The sequence below is a fragment of the Amblyraja radiata genome, chromosome 35 (assembly GCF_010909765.2).
Source record: "Amblyraja radiata isolate CabotCenter1 chromosome 35, sAmbRad1.1.pri, whole genome shotgun sequence".
NCBI lineage: Eukaryota > Metazoa > Chordata > Chondrichthyes > Rajiformes > Rajidae > Amblyraja > Amblyraja radiata.
Genome location: NC_045990.1, coordinates 11,188,340 through 11,206,682, shown reverse-complemented (window position 1 = coordinate 11,206,682; position 18,343 = coordinate 11,188,340). Strand labels below are relative to the sequence as shown.

At 47.4% G+C, this 18,343-nt stretch overlaps 1 protein-coding gene across 1 annotated transcript in view; it reads right to left on the bottom strand.

Moving 5' to 3' along the window:
- The window catches only part of LOC116991793 (serine/threonine-protein kinase N2-like), a 94,231-nt gene extending 84,709 nt beyond the window's left edge, over positions 1–9,522 (bottom strand). Inside the window, exon 1 of the mRNA XM_033050718.1 lies at positions 9,371–9,522. Within this exon, the coding sequence (XP_032906609.1) occupies positions 9,371–9,391 (21 nt within the window). The 5' untranslated portion in view covers positions 9,392–9,522. The remainder of the gene's footprint in view (positions 1–9,370) is intronic.
- Between the last annotated feature and the right edge of the window lie 8,821 nt (positions 9,523–18,343).

Here is an 18,343-nt window from a genome sequence, read left to right as displayed (position 1 = left end):
AGGAATGGTAGTCTGAAGAAGGGTCTCGACCCAAAACATCACCATTCCTTCTATCCAGAAATGCTGCCTATCAGGCTGAGTTACTCCAGCATTTTGTGTTGACTATCTTTAATTTCTTGGCGAATGGAACAGATATCATTGATCAGCTAAAGGCTTCTCAATAATCCAAAAGGACATTTTGCACCAACTCCTTTCAACTGTAGTTTCATTGTCAAATGAGCATGTGATTTAACTGAAGGCAAAATGAGCTGCACTGCACTTCCTGTTAGCTGAAGCAGACTACGAAGCTACAAAAACCACAAGCGGCTTACTATACCAGATACATACATGGAAATAACCTTATTAACATGGCTTAGAATTTATTTTTTACTTTTCAAAAACTAATTTAGCTTTTTATTGGATTGATCTTTTTCTAACAAACTACCATCTAAAGAAAAATCTGCTGATCAAATCAACATCAGTGACCACAACACGTCACACAAAAGCATCCCTTCGGCTAAGAATAGGAAGTTCTTGTAGCTTTGCAGTGCATAAGTTTCCTCTTTCTCAAACACAGCAATAGTAAAAAGAAACCTAGTCTGTGGGAGAGGGAACTAAGAGGGAGAGAGTGAGGAGGGAGGGAAAGTGAGGAGGGAGGGAAAGGGAGAAAGAAAGAGAGAGGGAGCACAACATTTATTTTAGTTTAGTTTAGAGATACAGCGCAGAAAATGGTCCTTCGGCCCACCAAGTCTGCACCGACCAAACTGCATCCCCATACACTAACCCTGTCCTACACACACAAGGGACAATTTTACATTTATACCAAGCCAATTAACCTACAAAACTGCACGTCTTTATATAATGGGAGGAAACCGATCTCGGAGAAAACCCATGTAGGTCACGGGGAGAACCTACAAACTCCGTACAGAGCATAGAAACATTGAAAATATGTGCAGGAGTAGGTCATTCGGCCAGCACTGCCATTCAATATGATCATGGCTGATTATCCAAAGTCAGTACCCTGTTCCTGCTTTTTCCCTATAATCCCTTGATTCCCTTACCCCTAAGAGCTAAATCTAATTCTCTCTTGAAAACATCCAGTGAATTAGCCTCCACTGCCTGTGGCAGATAATTCCACAGAATCACAACTACTCTGGGTGAAAAGAGAGTTTGCTCATCCCAGTCCTAAATGGCCTATCCCTTATTCTTAAACTGTGACCCCTGGTTCTGGACTCCCCCAACATTGGGCATACTTTCCTGCATCTACCCTGTCCAATCCTCTAAGTATTTTATCTCTTTCAATAAGATCCCCTCTCATCCTAATAAATTCCAGCGAATGCAAGCCCAGTCGACCCATTCTTTTATCATATGTCAGTCCCGCCATCCCGGAAATTAACCTGGTGAGCCTATGCTGCACTCCCTCAATAGCAATAATGTCCTTCCTCAATTTAGGAGACCAAAATTGCACACAATACTCCAGGTGCGATCTCACCAGGGCCCTGTACAACTGCAGTAGGACCTCCTTGCTCCTAAACTCAAATTCTCATAATGAAGGCCAACATGCTTTTAGCTTTCTTCACTGCCTGCTGTACCTGCATGCTTACTTTTAGTGACTGACGTACAAACACACCCACACACGTACAAGGACACACGTACAATAAACACATGTACAAGGACTGTAAACTCCTACCTCACCAGAGACTAACTTTACTGTACCATTCTACTGTTTTTATTTAATTGCTGTTTTTTTTCCTTATGTGATTCTGTTCCATTCTGTTTGTAGTTTGTTTGTGTGTTTGTTTTTTGCACAAAGTCCGCGAGCATTGCCACTTTTCATTTCATTGCACATCTCGTATGTGTATGTGACGAATAAACTTGACCTGACTTGATGTCTCGTTGCACCTCCACTTCTCCTAATCTGACACCATTCAGATAATAATCTGCCTTTCTGTTCTTGCCAAAGTGGATAACCTCACATTTATCCACATTATACTGCATCTGCCATGCTTCAGCCCACTCATCCAACCTATCCAAGTCAACTTGCAGCCTCATAGCATCCTCCTCGCAGCTCACACTGCCACCCAGCTTTGTGTCATCCACAAACTTAGAGATGTTACATTTAATTCCCTTGTCTCAATCGTTAATATATATTGTAAACAACTGGGGTCCCAGCACTGAGCATTGCGGCACCCCACTAATCACAGCCTACCATTCTGAAAAGGGCCCGTTAATTCCTACTCTTTGCTGCCTGTCTGACAACCAGTTCTCTATCCATGTCAATACCCTACCCCCAATACCATTTGCACACTAATCTCTTGTGTGGGACCTTGTCAAAGTCTTTTTGAAAGTCAAGATACACCACATCCACTGGCCCTCCCTTATCTATTCTACTTGTTACATCTTCAAAAAATTCCAAAAGACTAGTCAAGCATAATTTCCCCCTCATAAATCCATGCTGACTTTGACCAATCCCGTCACTGCTTTCCAAATGCGCTGCTTCAATAATCGATATAATCAGGATCGAACCCGAGTCCCTGGCACTCTACTGCTGCGCCACCGTGCAGAGGTGCAGGAAGGGTGGAAATGGAATTAGAATAACATAGAGATACAGGCCCATCAGCCCACTGAGTCAACTACCGACCTGCACATTTTTTGGATATGAGAGAAAACAGATGAACCTAGAGGAAACTCACAATCACAGGGGGGAAACGCAAACTCTACACAAATGGCATATGCAGGTCAACCTAGGAATGGTTGAGGGTAGTTCGATCCCAACTATGGGTGCTGTCTGTATGGAGTTTGTACATTCTCCCAGTGACCATGTGGGTTTTCTCCGGTTTCCTCCCAGACTCCAAAGACGTATAGGTTTGTAGGTTAATTGCCTTTGGTAAAAATTGTGATGTGTCCCTAGTGTGTCGGTTAGTGTTGGTGTAAGGGGTATACTGAAAATATTTCAAAGGGACTCGAGGGGCAACTTTTACCAAACAGAAGGTGTCGGGTCTATGCATTGAGTTGCCAGAGGAAGTAGTAGATGCGGGTAAAATTACAACATTTAAAAGAAACATGGACAGGTATGTGGACCAGAACATCTGGAGGGATTTGGGCAAGGTGCAGGCAAATGGGATCAGCTCAGTTAGGCAACTTGGTTGGCATGGATGATTGGGGCAGAAAGGCCTGTTTTTGACAGAAATAATATCCTCCCTTACGTTTCTAAGGAACCATCACATCCCAGAATTAGCCTAATGAATCTCCTTTGGACTGTCCCCAATGCCACTGTGTCTTATCTTAGGTAAGCAGACCAAAACTGTGCACGGTACATGCAGTTATAGCCTCATCAGCACCCTGTAACAAAAGGATGAAGATAGAAGAGGCTGCAGATGCTGGAATGCGAATCTGGGAAAGGGAATTTGGATCAAAACCCTGCATCAGGACCAATCCGAAATATCGGTATTCCCTTTGCCCCACCTCCAAACACTGATTCCTCTAGAAGATTGTTTGTCACAACAAAACCATCCTAGTAGCAAGGGACCAGACTGGGGTTGCAAATGGGGGTGGAGGGAGGAAAGGTTGGGGTTGAGGGGCTGAAGTAGGGGGAGGAAGAACCTGGAGTAAATAGTCTGACGTTGTGGGGGAGGGGGTAGGACTTGGATGTACAGGGAGGGAGTGGGGAATGGGAAAGAAGAAGAACTAGGGGGTTGTGGCAGTAAGGGACCCGGGGGTTGCGGAAGGACTAGAACTGATGGGTGGGGGAGTGGACTTTGATGACCATTTGCTGGGGGGGGGGGGGGTACAAGAAGCTGAGGAAAAAGATGGATGCTAGAGATGGGTGGTGGGGAGGAGAGAAAGCTGGGGGGGGGGAGGTAAAGAGTCAAAGATGGTGGGAGTGGGGTGAGACTGTGATGAAGGTTTAGGTCGGGACAAGCTGGGAGGCAGGGATGAGGGAAAGGGTGCTGAAAAATTAAAAATGAATGCTCATCTGCATCAATGTGTCCATTTTCTGGCGCAAAATTGGTGACCATGACCTGTTCAACTTCGGAGTGGCGGCGCTGCCTTGGCAGCAGCGGCATACCGGCAGTCCCGTTTGTTTGTGTTTTTTGTGTTGTTTATTTCGTTTTGGTTAGTCTAGTTTTTGGTTCTTAGTTTGTGTTTTGGGGGGGGAGGGGGTTGAAACGGGGTTTGCAGTCTCTCCCTGCGGGGGAATGCGACTTTTTTGTCATATTCCCCTTCTCTGCCTCCGTCTGCGTTGAGGCCTAATGGTGCTGGCGACCTCGAGGCTCCGGAGACAGAGCCCGTCAGGACTCGCCCTGAGCTCACTCCCGTGAGGGCGGCCCGGCTCAGGGCTGGAACAGTGCTCCCGTGAGAGGTTGTGATGCTCCCGTGAGGGCGGCCAGCCCGAGGGTGGAACGAGGCTCCCATCGGAGCGGCCGAGCTCGGGGAGGTGCAGCGCTCGCAGCCCGAGGGAGGTTCGGCACCCATGTCGGGGCGGCCCGGCCCGAGGGAGAAGCGACGCCCAAGTCGGGGCAGCCCGGCCAGAGGGAGAAGCGACGCCCAAGTCGGGGCAGCCCGGCCAGAGGGAGAAGCGACGCCCAAGTCGGGGCAGCCCGGCCAGAGGGAGAAGCGACGCCCAAGTCGGGGCGGCCCGGCCAGAGGGAGAAGCGACGCCCAAGTTGGGGCGGCCCGGCCCGGGGAAGAAGCGACGCCCATGTCGGGGGGAGGTTTGGCGCCCATGTCGGGGCGGCCCAGCCCGAGGCTGAAGACGGTACGGTACTCACGTGAGGGTGGCTGGGACGGTGTTCTGGCGGTGGTGGCCTGAGTCCGGGGTTCGGCCGCGGGCCAGCGGCTGCGTCTGCAGGACTGGTGGGCGGCAGCTTCGACCACCCCGGGCCGCGGTGTTTGAGCCGCGGGACTGATTTGTAACATCGCCCGGGGGGTATCGCCTCGGCGCAGAGGGAGAAGAGGAGGGAAGAGACTGCAGACCTAAGACTTTTGCCTCCATCACAGTGAGGAGATGCTGGGTGGACTCACTGTGGTGGATGTTAATATGTGTTTATTGTTGTTTTTATGGTATTGTATGTATGACTGCTGAAATTTCGTTCAGACTTCGGTCTGAATGACAATAAAGGCTATCTATCTATCTATCTATGAGCGAAGAATGCTTTCCTAAACTGTTTAATCCTTCCACTAATTAACTTAAATCTTTGTCTCCTAGTCATTGCCCTTTTTGCTAAGGAAATTATGACCATAGAACCACAGAAATGCCATAACATTTAATGTGTCACATCTATGCTGACTCCTATTATAATTACTCCCATCAGTCCCATTCTTCATCCCTTTCCCCAGAAGCGTGCAAACCCTTCTCCATTTAATGCCCTTGCAATTCACTACTGAAAGCCCTCAGTGATTACTTTCACTATGAAGTCTGATTAGTTCCAAATCCGTACTCGCAAAGTTAAAACAAATGTTTGTCTTCACACTTGTATCATGTGCCCGAATTGTTAAACCCATTTCCTCTTGGCCCTTGAACCATTCAGTAAGCAAAACTATACTTTGGCGGCAAAAACAAGGGGGCAGATAATTATCTCAATGGGGTTAGGTTAGGTAAGGGGGAGGTGCAGCGAGACCTGGGTGTCCTTGTACACCAGTCACTGAAAGTTGGCGTGCAGGTACAGCAGGCAGTGAAGAAAGCTAATGGAATGTTGGCCTTCATAACAAGAGGATTTGAGTATAGGAATAGAGATTCTTCTACAGCTGTAGAGGGCTCTGGTGAGACCACATCTGGAGTATTGTGTACATTTTTGGTCTCCTAATTTGAGGAAGGACATCCTTGTGGTTGAGGCAGTGCAGCGTAGGTTCACGAAATTGATCCCTGGGATGGCGGGACTGTCATATGAGGAAAGATTGAGAAGACTAGGCTTGTATTCACTGGAGTTTAGAAGGATGAGGGGGAATCTTATAGAAACATATAGAATTATAAAAGGACTGGACAAGCTAGATGCAGGAAAAATGTTCCCAATGTTGGGCGAGTCCAGAACCAGGGGCCACAGTCTTAGAATAAAGGAGAAGCCATTTAAGACTGAGGTGAGAAAAAACATTTTCACTCAGAATTGTGAATTTGTGGAATTCCCTGCCACAGAGGGCAGTGGAGGCCAAGTCACTGGATGGATTTAAGAGAGAGTTATAGAGCTCTAGGGGCTGGTGGAATCAAGGCATATGAGGAGAAGGCAGGCACGGGTTATTGATTGGGGACGATCAGCCATGATCACAATGAATGGCCGTGCTGGCTCGAAGGGCCGTATGGCCTCCTCCTGCACCTATTTTCTATGTTTCCACTATTCAAAACTGAGGAAGCATCTCGACCTGAAATGTCGCCCAATCCTTCTCTCCAGAAATGCTGCCTGTCCTGCTGAGTTACTCCAGCATTTTGTTTCTATCTTTGGTGTAAACCAGCACCTGCAGTTCCTTCTTACACAGCAAGCAAAGTGTTTCCCTCTTTTTACCCCAACATGATCTTATTTTCTTCTCAACCTTCTATGCTTCAATTACAAAAACCTGACCAGCTGTTCTATCTTAGAGGAGATTCTTCCTATTCACCCCTTCGTAGCCTCTCATAATTTTGTACACTTAAAAATCCCCAATATTCTAGAGAAACTATTTAAGCCGAATAAGAAAAGACAAGAGATTGCAGATGCTGGAATCTGGAGCAAAAAAAAACTGCTGGACGAACTCAGTAGATCGAGCAGCATCTTTGTGAGGAACAGAATTGTTGATATCTTTGGGTCAATTTCTGACCGCACAAATGAAACATTTTATGCCAACCTAGCCGGATATAAAACATCACTTACACAGAATGAAGACTGTGACCACGGCAAAATGTATTCACAGAATAAATGAAAATAGGATAAAAGAGGAAATCATGTTGGGGTACGAACAAAGTGCTGGGAGAGAAGTCAGTGTGGCAACACATATATGGTAAACACCTGAACAACTCGCTACACAGTTACTCTCTGTAAAAATCTTATTTCCTGAGCTGGTTCTGCTATAAACGCACAAATTAGGAGAAGACTATTTGTCAGCTCATGCCCACACAGACTCAAGATCATGACCGATCTCATTGCAACTTCAATTCTGCAACCCCATTAACCCAAAGTGACACTGCATCGCCACAGTATCATTTCAGCCCTTATCTGGTAATCAGCTGCATCAGCCTTTAAAAAAAAAACTGTGTTCACCACCTTTTGAAGTAGAGTTCTATAAATGCACAAATCTCAAGACTAAAATATATTTATCACTTCTATCTTAAATGGGCAAATCCTTATTTGAAAACAATAACATATATTTCTGAATTCTCCAAAGTGTCTCGCTATAAAGACTCTTCTCACTCCAGTGCTGGCACTCACTGTAAACGCACTCCCCTCTGCTGGGAGCCAATGTAAACACTTAATCTTCTTCCAGTTTCCGACACTCATTGTAAAAAGCTTTCCAATTCATGTTGCTGGGCTCGCTGTAAAATAGTCTCGCCAGTCCCTGTGCTTGGAATCACTGCAAACAGGCTCTTCAGTCCCTGTGCTGAGAATTACTGTAAAACAGCCTCCCCTCTCCCTGTGGTTGGACTCATTGTAAACAGTCCCCCTGGTTCTTCCGTATAGGAGGAGACTGCACATCTCGACTGGGACTGTAACTAACCTCCCCAATCACTGTGCTGTGACTTGCTATAAACAGCCTCCCCCCGAGACTTGCTGTAAACAGCCTCCCCTGCCCCTGCGTTGGGACCCCTAAAAACAACCTGCCCAGTCCCTCTGTTGGGTCCCACTGTACACAACCTCCCCGGTCCCTGTGTTGGGTCCTGCTGCAAACAGCCTCCCGCTGTGACTCGCTGTACTCAGTTTCTCCGGCCTCTGTTGGGTCCCACTGTAAACAGCCTCCCAAGTCCACTTTTGTTGGATTTCACTGCAAACAGCCTCCCCAGTCCCTGTGCTGAAAATCACTGTAAAACAGCCTCCCCTGCGCGAGGTTAGACTCGCTATAAACAGCCTCCCTTGGTTCCTCTGTGTAAGAAGGAACTGCACAACTCTACTGGGACAATGTAAATAGCCTCCCCGTCCACTCACTATAAACAGCCTCCCCGAGACTCGAAGATTGATATAAAATGCTAGAGTAACTCAGTGGAACCGGCAGCATCTATGGAGAGAAGGAATGGGTGATGTTTCGGGTCAAGACCCTTCTACAGGACCCTGTGTTGGGTCGCACTGTTAACAACCTCCCTGTTCTCTGTGCCGGGACTCGCTGTACACAGCCTACCCGAACCCTGTGTTGGATCCCACTACAAACAGCCTCAGTGATGGACCCCGCTGTACACAGTCTCACTGTACACAGCCTCTGTTGCCGAGAAACTTTGCCTATTTCCTTCGCTCAATAGATGCTGCTGCACTAGCTGAGCTTCTCCAGCACTTTTGTCTACCTTCAATTTTCCAGCATCTGCAGTTCCTTCTTGAACACACATCATCTGTACTTGGTCTCACTGTACACAGCCTCTGTACTTGGTCCGGCTGTAAACAGTCTCCCCAGCTCCTCTACTGGGACTCGCTGTAAACAGGCTCCCTGGTCCCCATATTATGTCCTACTGGATATAGCCTCTGTACTTGGTCTCACTGTACACAGCCTCTGTACTTGGTCTCACTATACACAGCCTCTGTACACGGTCCGGCTGTACACAGCCTCTGTACTTGGTCTCACTGTACACAGCCTCTGTACTTGATCTCACTGTACATACACAGCCTCTGTACTTGGTCCGGCTGTACACAGCCTCTGTACTTGATCCGGTTGTACACAGCCTCTGTACATGGTCCGGCTGTACACAGCCTCTGTACTTGGTCTCACTGTACACAGCCTCTGTACTTGATCTCACTGTACATACACAGCCTCTGTACTTGGTCCGGCTGTACACAGCCTCTGTACTTCATCCGGTTGTACACAGCCTCTGTACATGGTCCGGCTGTACACAGCCTCTGTACATGGTCCGGCTGTACACAGCCTCTGTACTTGGTCTCACTGTACACAGCCTCTGTACTTGGTCTCACTGTACATACACAGCCTATGTACTTGGTCTCACTGTACACAGCCTCTGCACCTGGTCCCCATGTTCGGTCGCACTGTGTGCAGCCTGTGCTGGGATTGTCTCCCTGACAGGTGGATCTCCCGTGGCCAACTCCACCACCACCCGTGGCCCACAGGGAGAGTCGGTGCCGTCCCTGTCGGCCCCCCGGTAGGTGGCTGCGAGGGCCGACAGACCGACCGACCGACCGACCAGGGGCTTGAGCGTTTCCGCCATCAGCCGCACTGGGCCGGGGAGGCCGGCTTCACCTCTCTCTCCCTCATTCTCTCTCTCTCTTACCGGGATGGGCTCGCCGGACATCACGCAGAGACAGCGGCCGGAGCCGGGGACCGATGGCAGGTGCAGGTGGGGGCGGCGAGCAGCCGACGAGCCGCCCTGTCGCCGAGGTTCCGCCGCCGCCGCCTCGCTCGCTCACTGCGCGCGCACGTTCGCCCGCCCGCCCGCGCGCGCTCCCGCCCAACCGTCCGCCCCGCGCGCTCCCGCGCTCATCCCCATGGCGACGGTGACGTCACAGCTGCGCACGCGCTCGCTTCAACAACCCCCCTTGGTGCGGGCACGAGCGCGGGACCCTGGGCAAGGGGAGGCGCGCACCCGCCAAAAGGAATAGGAGTAGAATTAGGCCATTCGGCCCATTAAGTCCATGGCTGATCTATCTCTCGCTCCTAACCCCATTCTCCTGCCTTCTCACCATAACATCTGACACCTGACCCGTCCTCTCACTACAAGTTTGAGCCGTCAGATGTTAACCCAGTCATTCTAGTAAATCTCCTCCAGACCCCCTCCAGCGCCAAGTTCACACCCTTCCTCAGATATTGGCCCCAAAACTGCTCACAATACTCCAAATATGGTCTGAAGAAGGGTCCCCACCCCAAAAAAAAAATAACCTATCCATGTCCTCCAGAGATGCTATGGGAAGGGTCTCGACCCGAAATGTCACCCATTCCTTCTCTCCAGAGATGCTGCCTGTCCTGCTGAATTACTGCAGCATTTTGTGTCTAACCTGCAGAGATGCTGCACTGACTCACTGAGTTACTCCAACTCTTGTTCTTTTAATAATATAGAATAGTACAACACAGGAACAGGCCCATTCGGCACACAATGTGAAGAGTCGAGAATGTGTTATTGTCAAATGTCCCAGACAGAACAATTACATTCTTGCAGCAGCACAACAGAATATGTAAACATAGTACTCTGTAAACAATATAGTAAACGAGAAAAATATGAGGTTGCTGTTCCTCCAATTTGAGTGTGGCCTCACTGGGGTTGCCAACTGTCCCGTATTAGCCGGTTAATTCATCACTTATATCGGCTAAATTGGTTTGTCCCAAACGGGACCGCCCTTGTCCCGTATTTGACTGCTACTACTCTGTAATCACCAGAGGGCACGCTCACAGACAGATCCTAGATCTGATACAACAGCCTGCATGCGTGTTGCATGTGCTGTTGACGCCACGCACGAGTGATTTGCCTGTCATGCAATCACAGGCCCCCTTATGCGCTTCAGTTGTACACTATAATTTGTCAACTCTTGCTAAAACAAACAGTTTCAGTTACGTCTGGTGTTGTTTGGTCGCTTTGGCATATGCAAATATGGATAAACCTGAAAAAAAAGGAAAGACTGTGCAGCTATAACAAGCAATGGGAAGCAAAAAAGTCGTGGGTTAAGCCCATCAGCGGTGACTCGACGAAGGCCTTCTGTACTTTATGCCGTCAGGAATTTTCAATTGGCCATGGAGGTGAGAATGACCTAACTCAGCATGCTTCCACAGAAGTGCACAAGAAGGCCACTAGGTAAAGGTGAGAGCAATATTCTTCATGAAATCCACTGCGGAAAATGACAAAATCGCGGCAAGCGAAGCCTCGTATGTGTAACATACGGTTAAACGCGGACTCAGCTATAACAGCATCGACTGTCTTGCTGAAGCTCAACGGTGCTTTGTTTAAGGGGCTGTCCCACTTGGGCAACCTAATCCGCGAGTTAAGAAGAGTGCCTTCGACCTTCAAGCTCAAGGGCACTCGCCTGGAAAGCCTCGAGCTGGATCGACTGTCCGCGTTGAAACCGCGAGCTGGATCGACCGACCGCACACAAACACATCGCAAGGGCAAGGGAAAGCGGGGGAGCACTGTCTGAAATTCACACCCGCGATGAAGAGGAAGGTAAAACCGCTGCACAGTAACGGTAAGTCCTTTAGAGAGCATGGAGGGGGAGGGGGAAAGAAGGAGAGAGAAGGAGAGAGAAGAGGAGAGAAGAGGAGAGAAGAGGAGAGAAGAGGAGAGAAGAGGAGAGAAGAGGAGAGAAGGGAGGTAGAAGGGGGAGAAAAGGGGGAGAGAAGAGGGAGAGAAGGAGTGGAGACACATTTAAGAAGTATAATAAAGTTTAGTGGCCATTTTACCTACCGGTAGGTCTTCCTTGGTCCTGAAAACTCCAATGAGCCAATTAAAATGCCCGGTCAGCGAAGGAGATTGCCTATGGCTGCCCTCGACTGCCTGTAACTAAATAGCGACCACACTCCTCTGCACGTCGAGTTAAAAAGAACCATGTCGACCAAATTTTACTCACGGAGAAATTTTCAACATGCTGAAATTTTTCCGCGACCTAGCTGAGGCCACGAGTATTCGGGAACTTCCCTCGAGCATGAAGGAGAGTTCCAGCGACCTCATAGGACCTCCTAAGACCACGTGTCGACCATGCTGCGAGTTTGAAGGTCGAAGACACTCTTCTAAACTCGCAGATTGGGTCACCCAAGTGGGACAGCCCCTTTAATTACTCAAATGTTGTGAAGAAAACGCGCTTGGGAAGAACGAAAACTGAGATGATTGCAATTAATGTTTTCGGACCAAAGACTGTGCAGGATATTATGGATGATCTGTCCCCGACCGAAGAAGGTGAGCCCCCGGAGCCCGCGTATTTCTCAGTTGCTACCGATGCCTCTAACAAATATAAAAATGTTTCCAGTGTGCGTGAGATATTTCTCTGTGTCCGATGGAGTGCAGTGTCATTTCCTTGACTTTTATGAAGACAGCGATGAAACTGCAAATGGCATACATCAAGCTCTGATGAGCTGTCTGGAAAAGTATGAACTGGATACTAGACAGGTCACAGCCTATGCAGCAGATAATGTCTATGTAAACAATTTACTAGTTATTGAGCAGTGCCAACAATCGCATTCTGAAAGCTAATTGCCCAACTCACATTGCTCATAACGCCTGTGATCAGCTGTCAGTGGATATTGAGGCAATTGTTCGAAGGGTCTACGTCTACTTCTCAATATCTGCTTCCTGAAGAAAGGAACTGCGTTCATTTTGTGCCTTTGTTGACATTGAGTGGCGTGAAATTCTGCGTCATGTTTGCACACGATGGCTCTCTCTTCATCCAGCTGTCGAACGTCTCCTGCAAAGCTGGCCAGCTATTACGTCATACTTCAGGTCCCTTGAGACTTGTCGTGTGGCACTGAAGAGGATTTTTGAGAATGAAGAAAAAACTGGAGCTACTGACATTTATCTGTGGTTGTCCCACAACACACTGGGGTGTGTTTTTGACCAACTCGTAAAAAAGCTGGAGGAAACAAAGCTCTGCATTACAGATGTTTACGAGAAAGTCCGAAAGTTCAAAATGAAGATGCTTCAGCGGAAACAGGACAGTTTTTTTGGATACCAGACTAAGCAGCTGATGGACAAACAAGCGCCAGCAGTTAGGTCCTAGCAGCAACAGGACTTTGTGAAGTTTTATGACTCTGTCATTACATACATTGACAAGTGGTTTGATTTCTCACCAGAAAATGTAATGATGAAACTGAAACTGATCGGCCTCTGTGAGGAGCTCTCCTTCACTGACCTGAAGCAGGTGGTAGCTGCCCTCAAAATGACAGACAGTCAATATGGACCAACTCTATGAAGAGTTTTGTGCTAGCCGGAAGGAAATACAGAAAGCCAGACAGGATACCACAAAATCCACCAGTGAGAAGTGGGTGGCAGTTTTCCAAAACATAGAGAAAGCCAACTTGATCAACATGTTCAGGATTATCTCATTTGTCCTCAGTGTGCCAGGCTCAAATGCCTTTGTAGAGAGGATCTTCTCTCTGATGAGACCATTAAATGGTCAGACTCAAGAAACAGATGCAGCTCAGAGCTGATCAAAAATGAACTTCAAATATCTGTGAACTGTGACTTGTCATGTAAGGACTTCTCTCTGGCTGTGCAAAAGGACAACGGTCTGCTTGAATCAGTCAAGAGCTGCAAGAAATATCCATGGAAAAAGTAAACTTGGTGAGTCACCCTTCTCTTTTCCTCTTTTGCAGTGATTATATGTCTACTCTAAAGGCACATACAGATAGGGTTATTTGGTGTTCAAGAAGGAACTGCAGATGCTGGAAGATCGAAGGCACACAAAAATGCTGGAGAAACTCAGCGGGTGCAGCAGCATCTATGGAGCGAAGGAAATAGGCGACGTTTCGGGCCGAAACCCTTCTTCAGACTGATTATTTGGGTTATTTGGTGTTATTTCATGTCTGACTGGTAGTCAGATTATGCTCTGTATTATGCTTTGCTAAAGGCCTGTCCCACTGTACGAGGTAATTCAAGAGTTCTCCCGAGTTTCCCCTGATTCGAACTCGGAGAATTACGGTAATAGCCGCTCGTAGGTACTCGGGGCTCTCGTGGACATTTCTCAACATGTTGAAAAATCTTCACGAGCTTACCGCGTTTCCCGAGTACCTGCCGTTAGCGTTACAAGCCGCTAAGAGACGTCCCGAGCTCCGACATACCGCTACCTACATTCTACGTACTTACCACGAGCTTGATTTTTTTTAAACTCGGGAGAGCTCTTGAATTACCTTGTACAGTGGAACAGACCCTTTATAATTTGGTGTTCCATTTCATATACAACACTGAAGATTATGGTTCATATATTGGATTTGTTTACCTATTCAGGGTTTTTCTTTTTCTCTCTCTTTCTCCTTTGAAAAAGGTTCCTGTTAGCATCTGCCATCTTCCAGCCCCCTCAGTCACTTCATCCCGGGCCTGCACCATACCCACAATGCCACGGCACGCCACCTTTTGTCCCTTATTTGGGAATGAGAAAGTTGGCAACCCTAGGCCTCACTCTGATAGTGAAGGAGGCCCAGGACAGAAAGGTCAGTGTGACACAGAAAGGGAAGGGGAGTTAAAATGTTTCGCCACCAGGAGATCCCACAGGATAAGGTGGACTGCGGGTAAGAGTTGGGACCTTTCTTCAAGACTGTCCATTTCCCATCACCAATGCTGCCTGACCCGTTGAGTCCCTCGGCAGTTTGTTTTTGTTTTGCTCAATATTCCAGCATCTACAGTCTCTTGTCTGCAGTTCTACTCTCCTTACCTGAGGATGAATGTACTTGCTGCAGAGGAAGTGTAGCAAAGTTCACGACAGTGGTTCTCTTGGCCTAGAACTGAAACCTGAAGAGGTCATCCATTCTAGACTGAAGTGAGAAGAAACTTCTTCATTTAGTTTAGTTTATTATTGTCACGTGTACCGAGGTGACCTTCATCTGCCCCCACTGCCCTTGAGTGTGTGGTTCACGAATTAGACTCGTGAGCCATGTCAGAACTCACCAGAATTGAGACTGCACATCACGCCATCGTCGTTACCGACCGCCACCACCACCGAGGTTCAGGGAGAATCTTTTGTTGCGTGCTATCCAGTCAGCAAAAAGACTATACATGATTACAGTCAAGCCATCCACAGTGTGCAGCGTAGGCTGATTGTAATGTATGTTAGTAGATCCTCTTCTGGAACCAGCAAGCAAAGAATCGCCTGGCTCCGCCACCACCTTAAATATTCTTTACCCAGAGGCCTGCAAATCTTTAGAATTCCTACGTGAGAAAGCTGTGGAGGATCAGTCATTGTGTAGTCAATAAAGAGATCTAGCTTTTATTAAAGCAACTAAGGGATATGTGTACAGTGCAAGAAAGATTAGGCATGATCTTGTTCAATGGTGTAGCAGGTAAGAGGGGCTGAATAACATACTCCTGCTTGTATTCTAAGGGGGAAGAGAACAAATCACAAACCCAATAGATGGAGAGAAGCCCACTCTACCACAATTGTATCATAGGGAGAGAGAACTAAGCCAAGCTCAGGGGACTATAAAACCCACAACCACAAGAGTAGGAGGGGGAAAATCAAGGGCCTGTCCCACTCTCACGACCTAATTCACGACTTTTTTTACTCGTGGACATTTTTCATCAGGCTAGAAAATCGCCCCGGGGGTACACAAAATTGCTGGAGGAACTCAGCGGGTGCAGCAGCATCTATGGAGCGAAGGAAATAGGCGACGTTTCGGGCCGAAACCCTTCTTGATGCCACGAGTACCTACGACCAGCATCACGGCCCGCCACGACCTACCTACGACCTCGTGACGACCATGCTGTGAGTATGAGTCAAGGGCAAACTCGGCAGAGGTCGTGAATTAGGTCGTGAAAGTAGGACAGGCCCTTAACCCAGCGATAGGAGAGTGAGAAAAAACCACCACAGCCACAGCATAAGGAGAAGGACAGAAAACCAATTCAATCTACAGGAGAGAAACATCCCAGCACCAGGGAGCAGGAAGCCGTCATTCCTGGGAGAGGGAGGGAAACCAATCAAACCAACAGAGACAAAGAGAACCATACCAAGGAGTGTTAGGGAATACCAACCAACCAACTCTGGAAGATGAGAGGAAACAAACCCAGCCCAAGTAATGCAAAGTGTTGGTGTAACTCAGTGGATCAGGTCAGGTCAAGCAACATCTCTGGTGAACATAGATGTGACATTTTGGGTCAGGACCCTCTTCGGACTGATAATGGTGGGGGGTGGGGAATAATGCTGCTAGAGAAGTGGGAAAGATTTAAAAGGGACCTGCTGTGAAACCTTTTCAAATGGAAAGTGGTGTGTATATAGAACAAGCGCCAGAGGAAGTGGTAGAGGTGGGTACAATCACAGCATTTAAAATAGACTTGGACAAGTACGTGGCAAAGAAAGGTTTGGAGAGATACGGATCAAGTGCAGGCAAGTGAGTCTAGGTCGGGTTGTCAACCTGATTGAAATGGATGGTTTGGGCTGCACAGTAGTAGAGTTGCTGCCTTACAGCGCCAGTGACCCGGGTTCGATCCCGACTGTGGGTGCTGTCTGTACGGAGTTTGTACTTTCTCCCTGTGACCACGTGGATTTTCTCCGGGTGCACTGGTTTCCACCCACAATTCAAAGACGTACAGGATTGTAAATTAATTGGTGACTGGAAATGGTAAAGTGTGTAGGATCGGGCTAGTGTACAGGGTGATCACTGGTCAGCATGGGCTCGGTGGGCCAAAGGGCTGTTTCTTTGCTGTATCGCTAAAGTCTAAAGCATGGGTTGGGCTGAAGGGCCTGTATCTGTCCATGACTCCACAAAAGCACTGACAAGGGATAGATGAATAAGGGTGTTGAATTTTGGTCCCTGGGTAAATTAAAGCTAGATGGCAGGCATCCATCAACTGAGAATTTCTGGAATCAGAGGAATGCTTGTTCTCTGCCTTTAAGATGGCACCTATCCATTCCAGCACTCCTGGTTCAACAAATTGGCATGTGCAAATGGATAACAAGAATATTTTGTAAATAAAAACAATTTCTTTCCAAATGTTATTTTTACACAGCTTAACTCCCAGAACCCCACAGCCTTGGATTTAATTTAGTTTAGAGATACAGTGCGGAAACAAGCCCTTCGGCCCACTGATCCCCATTCACTAGCACTATCCTACACACTAGAGACAATTTACAATCTTTACTGAAGCTAATTAATCTACAAACCTGTACGTCTTCAGAGTGTGGGAGGAAACCGGAGCACCTAGGGCAGGGGTGGGGAACCTTTTCATGTTGGAATGCCGCATTAAGTTAGCTGTAATCTAATAAGGCCGCATCCAAGAAACTTCAATTAGATATACTTCAAAATGTACATTATTTTGTGAAAATAGCCCTCATGACTTACTAATGTTTTAATTGTGGCCGTCAGTCGGGGAGGATTATTTAATTGAATCTTCTTTTATGCTTTGGTATTTTAAATACGTTCATTTTAAGATTAAAATTAAAATAATAAAAGACGAACAAACACATGTTAATAAAAATAAATGGATTTGTTCTACAAAATTTGGATTCATTCAAAAGGCCGCTCTTAATGGCCTAGAAGGCCGCATGCGGCCTTAAGGCCGTGGGTTCCCCACCCCTGACCTAGGGAAAACCCATGCAGTCTGGGGGACAATCTCCGTAAAGACAGCATCAGTAGTTAGGATCGAACCCGGGTCTCTGGCGCCGTAAGGCAGCAACTGCGCCGTCCCATTTATAAATTAGGATTGGAGGGTGCTAGATTGAATCTTGGACCCACAATGATTCTAGAAAAAAAGGAAAGTGCAAAGGAACAGGATGAGTTGGGGTGGGTGTGAAAAGATGAGGTGATCACTGGTGGGAGGGCATTATTCTGACTGGAGGTCTGTCAGCAGTGGAATTCTGCGGGGTTCTGTGCTGGCACCTGTGTTGTTTGTGATGTAAATAAGTGACTTGGACATAAATGAAGATAGGTTCGTTAGTACGTTTGCAGGCGCAACCAGGATTGCTGGAGTTGCGGACAGTGAGGAAGGTTGTCAAAAGTATACAGTGGGATATAAATCAACTGCAGAAATGGGCGGAGAAATGGCAGATGGAATATAATCAGAGTAAGTGTAAGTAAAATGTTGCAGGTTGAGAGGTTCGAATGTAAAAGGTATATGGTTAATGGCAATACCATTGTTGTACTGGGAATGGAGGGATATGGATCATGTGCAGACAGATGAAAGTGGTCGGCACAGACATTGTGGGCCGAAGAGCCTGTTCCTATGCTGCACTTTCCATGTTCTAATAACCATTGCTAAACAAATTAGAAACAAGGAACTACAGATGCTGGTTTATAAAAAGGGAGACACAAAGTGCAGGAGTAACTCAGTAGATCAGGCAGTTGATTCCTGCTCTCGAGAGAAGCTGCCTGACCCGCTGAGTTACTCCAGCACTGCGTCTCTGGAAAAAAAGTTAAGCTAGAACAGTAATCAATGTTCTTGCCATCTCCAGACAGAAATTCAACTGGATCCTCCTCATAAATACCGTGGCTACACAAATAGATCCGAGGCCAAGTGTCCAGCATTGAGCAGGAAAATTGGATTAGGAGGCAGAGATCAGCCAAGATTGAATGGCACTCGATGGGCTGAATGGCCAAATTTTACTCCTATAAGTTGTGAACA